The 15735-nt window shown below is 42.8% G+C and overlaps 1 protein-coding gene across 3 annotated transcripts in view; it reads right to left on the bottom strand.

Moving 5' to 3' along the window:
- The window catches only part of FGD3 (FYVE, RhoGEF and PH domain containing 3), a 118847-nt gene extending 106679 nt beyond the window's left edge, over positions 1-12168 (bottom strand). For 2 of the 3 annotated variants that reach the window (XM_075096635.1, XM_075096636.1), the window contains exon 1: positions 11613-12168. In XM_075096635.1, the coding sequence (XP_074952736.1) occupies positions 11613-12153 (541 nt within the window). In that variant the 5' untranslated portion in view covers positions 12154-12168. The remainder of the gene's footprint in view (positions 1-11612) is intronic. The other variant, XM_075096637.1, reaches the window with a different exon arrangement.
- Between the last annotated feature and the right edge of the window lie 3567 nt (positions 12169-15735).

The raw sequence follows: 15735 nt of genomic DNA, 5'->3' as shown, positions 1-15735 counted from the left end.
ATATCTGGACTACACAGGGAACAGATTTAATGGGTGGGCCTGAAGAGAGAACAGCAACACTCACCCATTTAGACCAGCTCCAAACAAGAGACCAGGTATGTCGATATCTTTACTTCATATGCTACACATTTACCAAGGGCACAGCACCAAATACTATCATTATCTAACTTATACAAACACTTCTAAGCTCTCCAGAATTCTGCTTGTAGAAATCCACAGCTGAGTCTGTGCTACAAACCTTACATAAATCAGACTTTATCATGACTGCCATTAAATAAACATAAAAATAACAACGCAGAAAAAATACAGACTTCCAGTTTTTGGTTTTTTTTGTTTAAACAAACTAGCTTAAATCCTACAACTGTGAGATCCAGCATAGGGCTCTTAAAAATACATTGAAAGTATTTTAAAAGGAGAAATAAAAAAAAAAAACAACAAACAACAAAACAAAACCAGATACTACAGTTTAATCAATACTAGCAAGCTTCAGTGGATACTCAAGATCTACACACCATTTTGAATAGGCCAGCTGGGTCCAGGGAGTGGGAACAAATTCAGAGTCAGTTGAAGCACCAGCTAAAGACACAGCAACACTTTTTCATCACCAAAACCCAAAACTAACAGAAGTCAGAGCACTCTGCATACTTTGCTCCCAAGTGAAATAAACCAGAGTCTTCTCTTTTGCATTGTTACACCAGACTGAAAAATAACAAATTTGATTTTAAGGTCTGCCATATGACTTTTCAGCAAAGTGACACCACTGCAGTCATGACCATCAGCTTAAATAAAAAACCAAACAAACCTTAAACCACCACCAGAGCTTCAAGTCTTAAAAAATAAACAAAACCAAAACAGAAGTTACAGAATCAAGTTACATTTGAACTACTCCCCTTTTATAACTGTACTGCCTTTGAAAATCCTAACCAATATTTTAAAAACTTCAATTATATTCCACAAAAAAAGGATTTTAAAGCCTTCTGTGCAAATGGTGATTTTGCAGCATTTTTAGAAACTAAGGCACATCACTTTTAGACAGTTTTAATGCATTTCAAGATACATCAATACAAGATATTGATTTACTAATCAAATGGACATTAGATGAAGTGTTATCTTCTCTTCCCTATTATGTAATGAAATTTAAAAAAAATCAGTTTTCAGTGTGAAGTGCCTCCTTGGTAGGGTGCCTGAGTGATTCCCCATAGGATGCACAGTTCTAGGGAACAACAGATATGATTGATTTCATTATTTATCATATCACCACACCCAGAATTCTGTAGGTTACACCCAGAGTCTACATGCATAAAAGTCTGATTTAATATATAAGGTCATTTTTTCCATCGCAAGATAGAAGAACATAAATTCTGGGGAAAAAAAAAACAAATGGGGAAACAGCAGCAGAATTATGCAGTTATCGAAACTCAGGAATGTGATCTATCTAAACCTCAAGGTTTGGGATTTAAAAACCAAAAGTTTCAGTTGGCTGAAAGTACAAATGTACATTTTTGCAATCTGGTCACCAGAAGCATCTGAAGATCAATGCTAAATTAGCCTATAACTGTAGCAACTCAGGATTTTATTTTTTACATTTTATTACAGACTGTCAGCCAAGCAGATGCTACAACAGAAACACATCTTAGAAAGAGATGTCATCAGGAATATCCTGAAGGTACCACTGAACTGCAATATGCCAGGAGAGGTGAGAGAAATGGAAAAAGCACGTGGGAGGCTGATGCTGAGCTTCATAGGTAGCACACAAGGGTTCTCAGTCGTCCTGGAGTGGGACAGACAGGTGGTGAAGACTCAGAGTTTGAGGTTCATCCAGTGAAGCGCATGGAATAAATCAGGAGACAGGATAATCTAATGTGTTTGGCAGATTTGGAATATACTCTTAGCAGCTGATACCTGTGTGGTTGGGAGACCCAAGCAATGTAGGTGCAAAAGCAGATGCAGTGGAAATTGAATAGCCAAGTTTAAAACCTGTACTGTCAAGGATTAAGATCTTTAATAACATTTCACCAAGCCATTCCCAAATTACAGGCACCACCTATGGCTCCTGGGTTTCTGCCCCTCCATCAAACAGAAAATAAAACAAAACATCACCCTATAGAGGCACTGCTGCCATAGAAAATCATCAAGATCGATCCTGATCAATTTTCAACAGTGGTTTTGTTTGAAACCTAATTCAATGGGGAGGGAGGAGACAAAAGGTAGCATCAACACAGAGCACGCTGTGCTCCAGTTGGAGGTGACTATTCTACAGGTTTCTTGCTGCTTTGGGAGAGTCAGCTTAAATTCAGAACACATTTTGCCTGTGCACACAGCAGCAGGGCTGAACATCCCCCTACCTCCCCAAGTTTGCTGTCAAAATACATGTTTTCTTAACACTTTGAACATACAAGGAAAACAGTGGCACCACTCTGTATATATTTTCTCAACAACCAGAAATTAGCTTTTTTTTTTTCCTATAATATATACTAACAATCCTACATCTGTTACCATCCATAAGAAAATTTCTGTTTCTGTAGAGGCCATGAGTTCTGTAACTTTATAAACCCTCCTGCTTTAAAACACAATCCAATTTTTAAACAATTGGGAATGGGGGGAAGAAGAGGAAGAAAAAAGATAAAACCACCTCTTGGTGCCAGCTATTCCATAATCATTTGCTACCAAGTTTTTCATGGCTGAAGCAGAGGCTGTGGCCAGGGGCAGAGCTTGAACCCTGGACTAGATGGACAATTAACACAACAGTTCCTTTACCCTCAAAATTAGCTTCCACATTTTCTTTGTCCTAACACGATGATTAGCAATTTTTAAAATTAACTTCTGGGACTTGCATGGTCTGGGAAATAATAATAATAAAAAAATCAGACTATCCTTTCAAGTGAATAAGAAAAGCATCTGTTCTGCATTCCAAGTGAACGGCCTGTTGTGACAGGACAAGCGGTAATGGTTTTAAACTAAAGGAGGAGAGATTTAGACTGGATATAAGGAAAAAATTTTTTACTATGAGGGTGCTGAAACACTGGAACAGGTTGTCCAGAGAGGTAGTAGATGTCCCATCCCTAGAAACATTCAAGGTCAGGTTGGATGGGGCTCTGAGCAACCTGATCTAGTTGAAGATGTCCCTGCTTGCTGCAGGGTAGTTGGACTAGATGACCTCTAAAGGTCCCTTCCAAACAAAACCATTCTATGATTCTATGAAGCAACTTTGACTGCACAACCATCAAAATCAAGCAGCTGTAACTCAGACCTACAACCCAATTCCAAGAACTCCAGACAGTATGGATGAGACAGGCTTTTTATTTTACTATTTTGGGGAACTCTTACTCTCCCCTAGCTGTGAACACTTGCACCTCTGTTAGTAAACTAGGAATGGCAAGGCAAGACATGTATTTGCTTAAGCTGAAAAAATTTTTAAGAAGTTAACTTCTCAACTGCATAACAACTGGGGAGGTGGGAGTTGTTCCCACCAACTTTGATACTTGGCTCTGCATTTTTACAGCCGAGAAACGGGCTGTAAGAATTTCAATAGCAATTAGTAAAGCAGATCCAGGAGGGCTCAGCAGGCAGCACTATTTGCTCCTCCATGGGAAACTTCACTCTGAGTGAAAAACTCCCACAGCCGGTGGGAGTGATGCATGGAGGTGGCACACCTGGCTCTAAGAGGAAATGGGAATGGCTGAGATTTTCCTCCAGGCAAAATTCATCCACCCCCAATCCAGGGCTTTGCAGATATTTAACAAACAGGGAAAAAAGGGGAAAAAAAAACCCCATAAACAGAAAAACCATATATGCTACTTCAATGCAAACCGTAACAGTTCCAACATGTAGCTATATGCCGTTACAGCCCGGGGACTAGACATTTTATTAGTGTAAGTTATTGTAGATTCAGCCACAGCTCCAGTAGATCTGGGCAGAACCGCAACAACCAACAGTAAGAATTTAGCCACAGGGGCATAATCCCTCTTCTGTCAAATTTAAGAGGGAATACAATACCCAGTTTGCACTAGCTTCATGCATTCAGCTCTCCTATGTGAGCCGTGCTCCCAGCAGCTTGCTGTCAGCAACACTGCAACTGCAGTTTCTAGCCCAAGCGCCAGACCACTACCATAGGGCTCCAAACATAGCCCCAAGCAGTGCATCAGAGATAGGCTGGGGAGAGGAAGCTACATTGGTGTTCAGCCTCTGTGGAGAACTGTCATGAGAAACCTGCCTATATCTCCCACAAACAGTGTGAGAACTGAGTTCATTTTCACCCTTTCTTTCCCAGAAACGATGCACAGTCAGCATAGGGCATGCTGTTGGACAACAGCAGTAAAATCTAGAAAACAAACACACAGGAGGCTGAGATCTGGTGGTATTTTTGTCCATAGGTTTTGGGGGAGATCACTCCCTCCTTTGCCTTGTTTATTCAGTTCTCTTGTTGTTCTGTACCCTAGAGAACCTTTCCTTTATTTCTGCAGTGTCCACACATTAATTTCAAAGTGTTTTGTACAGGTTTCCTCTTTTACAAATTTCAGATTTCTGAACTAATTTTGACTTTATAACTCTCTCTCTTCAAAACCTCTACCTATACCCCTTTTAATTTTTTTTCTTGCTTCATACTCACCACTTCCTCCTTCTTTTCCACCTCAGTCTTCTCTTCTAGTACTCCATTCACTTCAGTTTTTACACAAATATTTTTACTCAGCATTTTGAAGACATGGGTAAAATACAAATCACAAGCACCCATCAGATGCCTAGGACTAGTGGCATGAAATATGCTCACTGCAAATCTCATTCTGGAATATGGTATTGTGGAGTGACAACCAAAATACACCAAACAGGTGATTCGTACCGAACATGGTAAAACTGCACTTGGAGGCTTCTTTGGGCTTTCTTTCCCTGCTCTTTCCCCGGCCTCAATGTTTGGTACACTAACTTTTACCCTCTTCCAATCTCAAGGCCCAAAATGATTGCTGAAGTAGCAAGAATGTCATGAATGTAAATACTTGCTCAGGGTTAAGTTACCAAGAATTTCTGCTCAGAGCCTGCAAGCTCAAAAAGAAGGAATAAAAAGAGGCCAAGAGTTTAAGAAAACTAGAGCCCAGTGTTAAATTCCTTCATTATAGTCAGACACCTGCCTGCTTTTCCTCCTGTATATTTTAGACATCTGAAACTCTGACATCCAAGTGATATTTAGGTGTCTCCCTGCCTTCCAACAAATACTGGGACTACTGGGCTCTTTGGACTTTTAGAAATCAGATTCTTTAATATGAAGGCTGGTAGCCTCCGAAAATCTCCACCCAGATTGCCATGAGGTTGTCTACAGATGTGTCTGCTGCATGCGTACACTGTACCCAAACACTTCATCCAAAGGCTAGAGGTTGGGCTTCCAATAACAGGCTGACATCTTTGGCTGACCAGAGTCCAAAGTGTCTGTGTTTTAGTCTTTCACATTAATTAACCAGCTCAATGAGCACCTCTACTGTTGATTTATTTAAAGCAGTAGCTCTGTTTTCTTCAGCAACAGAATATTCAAAATGCCTCTCAAGAGAGAAAAATGTCAAATATAATGCAAAATTGATTCATTCAGCAGTCTGGCATAAAAATATTTTCTCCCCGAATGTTCATTAAGCCAAAGAATTTCTAAGAAGCAACATCAAATCAGTCTCTGAAGAAACTCAAGAACTAGAATATTCTTTCAAAAGAAGATGCTTCATCATTTTAAAACATAATTTCAGCAATATAACTATTCATGGCCATAGTGACATTCACAAGGACCTACAATGTTTAGCAGTTCCTCGCCTCTTACAGCAGTTGGCAGTGGTCTGCTCTGTCCCTCCCTGTTAATGCCTTGAAGGTTCTGTCATCCCAAGATCTGCCTTTATCTACTCCTAACAGATTTGAAGACCATGAATTGTATGTTACTCAGTTCACTGCCTGATAACAGCTTCTTACCCAACATCAGTAGCTTGCTTCAGAACAGCAATCAATACTTCCAACACATTTAAATGTACTGCAGAATTTATGCAAATTTATTATGCAATTTAAAAACTTAGAAATGGTTAATCTTGCTTTTAATAACACTGAATTCTCCAGGAAGACACCAACATTTAAGAAAGACACAAAAGTTAATAACACTTGACACATTTCCTCAAGACATAAAAAGCAAGCTCCTTCTCCAGGCTATTACTGCCCAACATGAGTATGAGTGGGACTCATAAAAGCCCATCTGACCAGCCTCTTGGGGATGCCATGCAACAGTACACCCAGACTTCCTAGTCCCACCACCACATATTACATCATTCAGGCAGTAGCACATGTATTAACGCAGGAGAAAAATCCCATTTTAGCACTTCTGCAACTTTTTTATGCTGACAGTAGTCTGTCAGAGTCATGGGTTTTTCATAACCAAAACACTAAACATACTAATAAGTAAAGAAGTAAGACAGAGGGAGAGAAGTATCCTGACGATATCTGAAGCGCTATTGAGGCAGCCTGGCTCCGAAGTAGGAACCTCGACCCTCTGTTCATGGAGCTTCTGGAAGTGACAACTTGATGAAATCACCTCTCTGAGCCCCCCAGGGACCCTCCAGGGAATCCTGCATGAGAGGACTGAGGTTATACTATGTAAACAACCTCCTCTCCCCAACCTTTCTGCCCAGTTGCCCACCCAGCCCTCCCACAGCAGTTAAATCACTGGCTTTCTGTCCCACACCAGGGTCTTAAGCCTGGCCAAGTAACAAGAAAAATGCAACCCAGAAAACAAAGAAGTGGGTAATACCAATAAACTCTGAAATACGATTGCATTTCACAGAAAGATGAAAATAGCAACAGAAGTCAGTGACACCAGAAGAAAAACCAAGGACAAAAGCATTTTGAGAGGCAGAAGTCAGGGACCACAGAGGCAACGTGCTTTAAATAATGCCATTTGAATTTAGTAACTTAACTCTGAGAAGCTGGGTTACATCTGCACACCCTGAGTATTTCTCACAGAAGTGCACAGCGACTACTGCTGGAAAAAGCAATGGCCATACCAGAAAGGGTATGGGGATGAACATCAGGCTGTCGCTCCATTTAGCATTACAGGAGGGGACACCATGCATTTGCATTTCTTCTCTGCACTGGCTGGTATAGCATTCGTCCCATATCAAGGTAAAGTGAACACACAGTACTTCAGTACCAGAAACTCCTAATGATAGCCAGTACCGATAAAGTGAAAAGCCATGAGCCATGAAATAAAATTCAGAGACCCATAAAATTTTAAGACATTACAAAGCATGAAATGCAAATATAGTAAACCTTGCTTTTAGGAGATGACTGCGGAGTGGAAGGGGGGACAGTAGAGGGAGGGACAAAAAGTTTCTCTGGAAGCACTTTCCAGTGTACCTCCGCTACTGTTCCACCAACAAAGCCCTTCTCAAATTTCACTACTCATAACCTCCAAACCAGCCAGAGTTTTGTGTCATGACTGACTGCTTTCCAATTACTGTATGCTCCAGAGAATGCAACACTGATCTGCAAACATCTATTCGCAATTTCATGGTGGATTTTCATGGTGGAGGTCTGGGGTCCTACGCTTGAGGGAACCAGACTCAGTGCTCAGTGGGGAGTTTGAAGTGGTTGGCAGAGGACAACAAAGTGAGAGACCTGAGAGCTGGTGGTTGGTGTACAGTGTGACTTGAGAGCTGCCACACCATGGAAAGAACTAGATGAAGAGTTCAGTGATACTCCCTCACAATTTCTCTCTCCTCTCTCTCACTTATAACTCAGTCCACCTCATCTCAGGCTACCTCAAATTCTCTCTCTGTTTCCACACCTGAAAAATGGATGAAGTTATTTTTTTACTTAAAAGGAACATTCAACTAGTCCAGAAAATTTGGAACAAGAGATATATTTTGCAGACAGTATCAATATTCATCATTATTCAAAAATCATAAACCAAGGTCTCTCAAGTGAAACATTCATTTTCACATTAAAATTTGGTAATGCCAACAAAAATGAGTACCACAGTAGTTATTACTACTTTTAATCTGCCACACCATTTACTCCACTCAGACAAGTTAACATCTACAGAACCAGTAGGACAAATCTCTTAACACAGTATCTGTATCCAGTCCTGGGAGGACTATGTAACCTATTTATTATGTAGGTTTTACCAGCCACCTCTTTTAAATAGTTTCAAATTCTTCAAGTTTTCAGTATTTAGTAAATGTAAAATATTTTGAATGTTTACAAAACAGCTTGAAGAAGAAAATGAATCTTAATCTAAAGCACTTTACAAGTTTCTAGTTTTAGCAGAAACCAGTGTAGAGTCAGAAGAGAAAAAAGCATTAATCACATCATTGTTGCATTTACTCTCTGCCCTTTCAATTCTCATATAGACCACTTAGTCACACTCACTAAGCAAAGCATTTGCACCAGTATTACTGATGCCTGACAATCTTAACAAGATTCCTAAAACAAAAAAGGTACAAACAATTTGCAAAAACCATACATTCATTATTACTGAGCTGGGTCGGTAGTAGTGGACAAGCTTCAGCCAGGACCATCCAGCGTCCGTTGAGCTGGATGCTTTACAGACACATAGGAAGACAAAGCTATTCCCAAAGACCTCCTACCTAAGTTAGTTGTTCATTTTTCATTGAAAACCACTGGGAAACACACGGATTTTAGATAGCATTTCAGAGGGCAGCAGTCCCCAAATCACCTCATCTCACACATCTTATTTGAGAACAAGGCTTCCCCAAAACAAAATATGTAGCAATCTGATCAGGGAGCTTGGACTATAAACCCCTTGGGACACTTTGAAAAACCCAGCCACAAAGCCTGCCTTGAAAACACTGCAGTACAAACAATGCACAAGAGAAAAAATCATCACCTTGGATTCTGACTTCCCAAGTTTTTCCCTCCTGGCATCCCAGGCTTTTGACAAGCCACTTCCACTGCTACTGACCTAAGACAGTCTTCCTTGTTCTAGATCATGCTACAGAAGCTCATACCACACAAGAAGCCATGAGGTCCATCACCACTCTGTTTTGATTCCACCATTTTTATTGGTTTGAACATAACATCCTCTTTTGCATCTCTGAGACACTTCAAGACCAAATAGGCTTTGAAGTCCCAACCTCCTCACACATTATCACCTTGTCAACGTTTGGAGGACATCCACAAAAACTCTGCAGGTCAATATTTCCTGTGGCATTACTACACCACTCTGGATTTCCTTAAGGAAAGGGCAACCTAGTATCAATGCCCGGTCTTTCTTCCCAGTCTCTGTGGAAGATAACTAACACAGCTTGCATCTGCACATTTGGAAAGACGCAGAGCTACCCTGGGAAAAAGAGTCTCGGCCTCATTCTCAGCAAGATTTTTACACATACATTTAAATGCAAGAAGTTGCACCAAAGGTGACCAGAGAGTGGCAATTTCAGCTCCATTCAAGAATGATTCAAGCCAGGACTACACAAGCAAGGCACATGTGATCAAAGTCACATGATCGAGCAAGCTTAGCCTCTACAATCTTAAGATCACCACACTCTAAGTGCTATAACATTGAAAACAGAAATAACCCTCTCACTGAAGACAACCACAGTCAACAGAACTACATACTCATGCATATGGTGGGATATGTATAGCACCTATCTATGAGGATCTAATGCAAGAGCCCTGGCTCCTTCTATAGCTAATGGAGAGAGAGGTGCTAACACAGGTATTCCAGCTCCTGCAGGCCCTGATCCATGTGGGATGACCCATCTCCAAACTTAACATACAGAAGTAGTTCAGGAAGTGCCAGAAGTAAGATTGTCTGAATATCCCTGGATCCAGGGCAGATGGGGAATCTCAGCATGACTGCTACTCGCCATAATCTTTCTTGGGTCAATCCAGCCTTTACCTTCCTGAGAAGCAGGGCAGAGAACTTCCATTTTTCGAAAATAAAGGTTTATTTCTTCAAAAGAAGGAATTCCTTTAAACTCAATTTCTTTTTTATCATTTTTCTCTAGCTTTATTAAGGTAAGGAGATGTACAATATAAAGAACTGGATCATAATCAAGCTAAATCAGGAGCAAAACCAGCTTGCTTTTTTCAGAGTATTTTATAAACACAGCTCTGCTAGTTTGAATAAGAACCGTGTAACGAAAACATCCTAATAGCATTGTGAAAACTAGCTTTCTACTAAAAATAAACTCCTTATAAAAGAATGCAAGGATACTTTTATCAATGTATTTATCACCATATATATCCCATTTACATTCTGCATAGTTCTCCATTTGAACAACAAAACCAATTTTGGTCATTAACAATTGCCAGTAGTCTCTTCCACTCTTCGGTGCTGCTGCGTGTCAGGCACTACAAGAAGTGGTTAGTCCCAGATTCTTTTAAATTGTAAAGCCTTTTTCCTTTGTTTAAAAATCCCTAAAGCTTGTGAGGGAACCAAGGTAGAGTATATCCCTTCAACATAACACTCTTAATATCTGGAATGGAAAATGTGAGTTAGGTACTGAGGTTTAAAAAACAGCTACGATGTATGCAGCCAATTTTCTAAACATGAATCTCAAAAGGTTTTTTAGGGTGTGTTTTTTTTTTTTTTGCATGAGAATGTAGAGCTTGCACAAGACAGCCAGCTAAATGCAACAGACCATTATGGCTCAGAGGTTTCCAATTTGCAACTAGAAAAGGTTTACATTACCAGTACTAACAGATCCAAAAGGTATTTAAAAAGGAGAGAATGAAAAAAAACTTGGCATTTCATAAGTGTCTAAATATGGATTGGCAGGAAATAAATTTGACCTATACAGTCTTACTAAAATAAGTGTTTAACAGAACTAGTTTTATGTGGGTTTAGGGGAGCTAAAAATATATTTACACAGCTTAGTGCTGTTTACTCCAAGGTGCAATCTCTGAGCACTGTCACCGGTGCAGGATGAGGCTCTCCTGGGCGCCTGCTGACAACCGCCAGCTCTGCGGGGGAAGCAGCGCCCCGTAACTCTCCGCAGCCAAGGCTTCGCCTCCACTAAGGTGCCAGACCAGGGCAGCAGCGTTTGCGAGCTGCAGCTGAAGAGCTCAGGCCTAAAGAGGGCTGGTTTGGACCCCGCTGACAATGGATCGGCGTTAGAAACACGCCAGCCTACTCATGAGGGGGGGAAGAAAAAAATTACCAAAAAAAAAGTTAACCGGATCTGTTCAGGCTGCTCCACTCCGGGCGAGGCCCCCCGCCCGACCCCCACCGCCGCCCTCCCTGCCCGCCGCTGCGCCCGGCTGCCCGCCGAGGGGCGAAGGCGGGCGGGGAGGAGCGGCCAGAGGTGGGCCCTGCCGCGGGGCGCAGCCGCTGGGAGGACGGGGGGCAGTGCCCGGGTGGGCCCAGCTGCCCCTGCGGTCCCGCACACCTGGAGCGGGGCTTCCCGCCGCACTCGCTGAGGATCCCTGCGGCCCCCACCCCGCCGGGACCCCCCACCCTGCCCGGGCTCCCCGCGGCCCCTGGCCGCCCAGGCCTCCGCTGAGGAGAAAACTTGGCGGGAGAGCGCGGAGGTCGCACGGAAACCTCGCCCCGTGGGCGCAAGGGGACGCGGCGCTGCCGGGTCAGCTTCCCGGGCAGGCAGCAGGGCTCGGCCCGCCGGGTGCAGCCTTACCCTCCGGCTCCATCTCCTCCCGCCGCCGCGCTCCTGCACTCCCCAGTCTGCTGCGAGTTCGGCCAGGCGGCGCGCCGCGCTGAGCGGTTACAAAGGCGGCCGCCGAGCGAGGGGGGTGGGTTTCCTCTCCCTCCCACTGCAGCTGCATCGCGCCATGAGGCGCGCAAGCGGGACGAGGCGCCCCCAAAGGCGGGGGAAGCGGGAGGCTGCTCCCGCCGCCGCACGGCCCCACACCGCCCGCCCCGGCTTGGTTCGGCCCGGCCCAGGCGGCCAGCGGGACCTGCCGGCAGGAACCGTGCCAGCTACCGGGGGCCTGGGTGCCGCTCCCGGCCCGGTGGCGGGGAAGGAGGGCACCCGCCCGGCCCGGCACTGCGCTGCGGCCGGGAGGCGGGGGATTCGCCACAGGCCGCGCTGGCGGGGAGGGGGGTGGTGGTGGTGGCGGGTGTCTTCTTCCCGCCCAGCGCCTCCCGCACCGGCTGAGGGGAAAGTAACGCCCCGCGCTTGCGTCGCTCTCGGGGACGGCGCTACTGGGGGCTCCCATTGAGCCAAGAAGGCCCCGAGCTGACGGGGTCACGTCCCTTACTTCTCACGCAAAGCGGGTTGGCTCTGGGAGGGCTGGCCCGGGAAAGGCAGCCGGCCGGGAGGAAGGGGCGCGCAAGCCCCGCGGAGTGCCTGCACACGGCCTTTGCTTGGTCGAGAAATAGGAAGCATCCCCCGGGTGGAGCCCGAAATCGCATGAAAAGTAACAGAAAGGGAGGCTTCAACAGGCTATGGGCTCCTGCACCAGCTGTTGCCTTCAGAGCCAAAAGCTCTTCGGAGCAGCTGCTGTGGGTGGCTGTAGGGCATGTGGCGAGGCCCAGCTGAGACCACACACCCTGGGCCATGGGAGGCTCCCCAAGCTGGCATCATGTCCTTTATGTATGTGTTGGAGAGCAGTTTGAGTACAAACCCTGTTGTTTGGTCCCCTCACACACCACCCTGCACTCCCCTAGCCCCCCACCCCTCTGAAGCCATAAGGTCTTTCAAAGCTTTCAAGTTTCCAAGAAAAGTCAGACCAAGAGATGCCCCTCAACTCACTGCTCTGTGTCTCGGTCAGGACACACCAGGAGTGAGCACAGATGAGCCAAAGGGTGATGCCCTTCTTCATGGGCAGCAGGTTGTTAGTCTGGCACTGGTGAAGTGCTCCTTCTGCAGAGGGTGTGCTGCAGCCAAGGTACAATCCTGCCTTTTCAGGTGAGGTACATGTTTAAAGGCAAGCTTTCTAGGAGTTAAGATCTTCAGCTCCTCATAGCAAGGAGTGACTAATACTAAAGAAAACAAGTGTATTAAGCTTAGAAGTGTATCTCAATCTATCTCTGAAGGAACAAAATCATGTAAAACTGTCTTCACAAAGGCATTTACCTTCATGAAAAAATGCAAAATAGTAAATTCAGAAGTTAAGTGCGTCAGGCTTTAGTCCATTTTTTGTTACCCAGTAATTGGTCGTTGGTCCTTATCTTTCCCCTGAAACATTCAGCTTTTATGTAGGCCCCATTATAGAAATAGACTTCTGGGTAACTTTGATAGTGTGGCAGAATGGAAGAACACTTTTGTAATGAAATTAATAAAATGGATTTCTTTGGACTAATTATTCCAGAATGAAAGGAGTCGCTGTTCTAGGGTACCTCTATGAATAAGGTCTAGTTAAACCAGAGTAAAAAAGCAGATTTATCAGTAATGAACCACCCTGGATTTCTTGATGTTTTTTTTTTAAATACTACCCATTACTTTCAAAATCCTACCTCAAAACATTACATATACAAGTTTAACATTCAACTAACAATTTCAGAGGTTAGACTCCCTACATTTATTGCTGTATGAAATGGTTGTAGATCCCTGAAATTAGTCCTGTGCTTTAGGGCAATGAGGCATATCATTTCTAATGTACTTTCACCACAGCAGATCTGAGTTTACCAACTATTGCGACATGGTTATCAGATATAATGAGTGTTCAGCAGCAGAAACAAACTTTAAAATTATTGAAAATTATGGAGGTTCTTTGCTCTCAAGAAAGCAAGGCCCATGCTATACAGTATAAAGCTAGCACAATTTTATTTTAAGCATATTTGATACAGCACCAGAACACCAAATAACTATCATTAAAAGGATTGTTTTATTTCTTGTCCAATTCTTTCCCCACCCTAACCAGCATTTTGGTTTGCTTTGGATTTTTTTCTAGAGAATTACAGCATTTTTCACTGTAGGTGCTCTCAACCCTCACAGTCTGGGCATTTGCAGTATTGAATTTGTATCTCTGACCAGAACCAGTTGAGTAATTCCAGAGGGACTTCACCATTTAAGCAAATATTAAATTGCAGCCATTAGTTTTGGCCAGCTACAATTGTAACAAAGGGCCAGTATAAATCTCTTCATACCTAAAAATAAGCCATTTCTTCAACCAAGGTAAGTAATTTGGAGTCAGAGAGCAGTTTCAGTACTTAAGAAACAAAGAGAAGAAGGGCTCTTTTTTTTGCAACTCTGCTAGGGAGCTGAAGGAATAAAAGCTACTGAGAAGGGAGGCTGACACTACCGGCAAAAAAGCAAAACGGTTCAGAACTGGTTTTAGAACAGGGAGGTGTTTTCAGGGGCACTTCCTCTAAATATTGTCCTTTTTTCCCCCTGAATTGAGAGGCATCCAATCCTTCAAAAGTGTGACAAACAAAACCTGGGACTGTGCTTTGCAGCACAGTTTATGACTCTTTAGTAAAAGCATAGAACTCAATGTTTCATTTAGTTGCATCCTGTAGATCCACATCCAGCTATGTTATGCCCTTTCTTCCTAACCTGAATATCTCAGGCACCCAAGCTGTTCCCTTCAGTCTCTCATGAAGGAAGTCGTAGTAGGAACAAGTCCATCTTGCTGACATTTCTGTCACTTCTGCCATTCTCAGGCTTAATCTTAGAGAAGTCAAAGCTTGTATTAAATACGATAGAAATCTGCAATCTTCTGCATTGAACTGGATCTTGGCTGAGCACCTTAAGGTCTTAGTTTTATTAAATCTTACTTGCAAATGCAAATTGCACTTTGTACCCTGGCCAATATACTTATTTTCTTTAAGATTTAAAGCATTGGACAATGTCCATTGAATGTGGTGTTTGTTGTGGGATATTTTTTATTGTTTTCAAACCCTTGATGTCTAATGCACATGGATGCGAGAGTAAGAGAAAAGGTTCAATAAATGTAGCGTAAGCCATTAGTGAAGTTCACACAAATGCTCATTCTTTCTCCCCCCAAAAAGAAAAAAGTTGCCTGTCATATCACATTAAAATTCTTTTACAAGAAGAGTCTCTCAACACAAAATTCTCCCTCATGGTAGGCTTTGCAGTTAAATAAGGATTACCATTGCATGCCCAGGAAAGATAAATCTAAAGCAGGTAAAAATAACCTTTTATACATTTAATGAGACACTGGAGACCAAGAACCTAAGGCTTTGCAAATACATGGGTTTTGTCTAACATGCTTTTCATGTAAGAGATGCATGTTGTGTTCTCTTCTGGATGATGTAATCCTCAGGGTGACCCTCATGTGCTTCTGCCATCCTATGACACTCTACTGAATATACAAAGTTCCTTTGTGTACAGAGCCCTTATTTATAACACTCAGAATTTTGATCAGAACTTTCTTTTCCTTTTCTGAAGAGACTACTTTTCATTTAAAGATGAAGATTTGAAGATTACTCTAACAACTTTTGAGTATTTATGTAATCTCATTTTTGTAAGTTTGAAACCAAGCCTTTTCAATTGCAGAGAAAGAAGTACTGCTTTATTTCTTATTCACAATGACATTAAACCAGCAATTGCAATTAAAAAAAAATTTAGATTTATGGCAGTACTGAAACTGATTCTGTTCCTTTCAGTTTAAATTTGCAAAAAAAGTGCAAAAAATGATTGATCAAAGGTAGCTTTCACGGGAAATATTTTTAAGCTGAAACCCTACTGCAGTAGGGTTTGGGCTTTTTTTAATGATACCTTAGGCAAAAGCAAGTTTATTCCATATTCACCAACACCAGTTACCAAAGCAGCCAGGAATCCAGAGGAAAAAAAAAAACCACAGAACAACAGAGAGACAAAAATAAGGAACTGC

This window comes from Phalacrocorax aristotelis, chromosome 6 (assembly GCF_949628215.1).
Source record: "Phalacrocorax aristotelis chromosome 6, bGulAri2.1, whole genome shotgun sequence".
NCBI classification, from domain to species: domain Eukaryota; kingdom Metazoa; phylum Chordata; class Aves; order Suliformes; family Phalacrocoracidae; genus Phalacrocorax; species Phalacrocorax aristotelis.
Note: the sequence above shows the minus strand (reverse complement) of the source record. Positions and strands in the feature narration are given on the sequence as shown.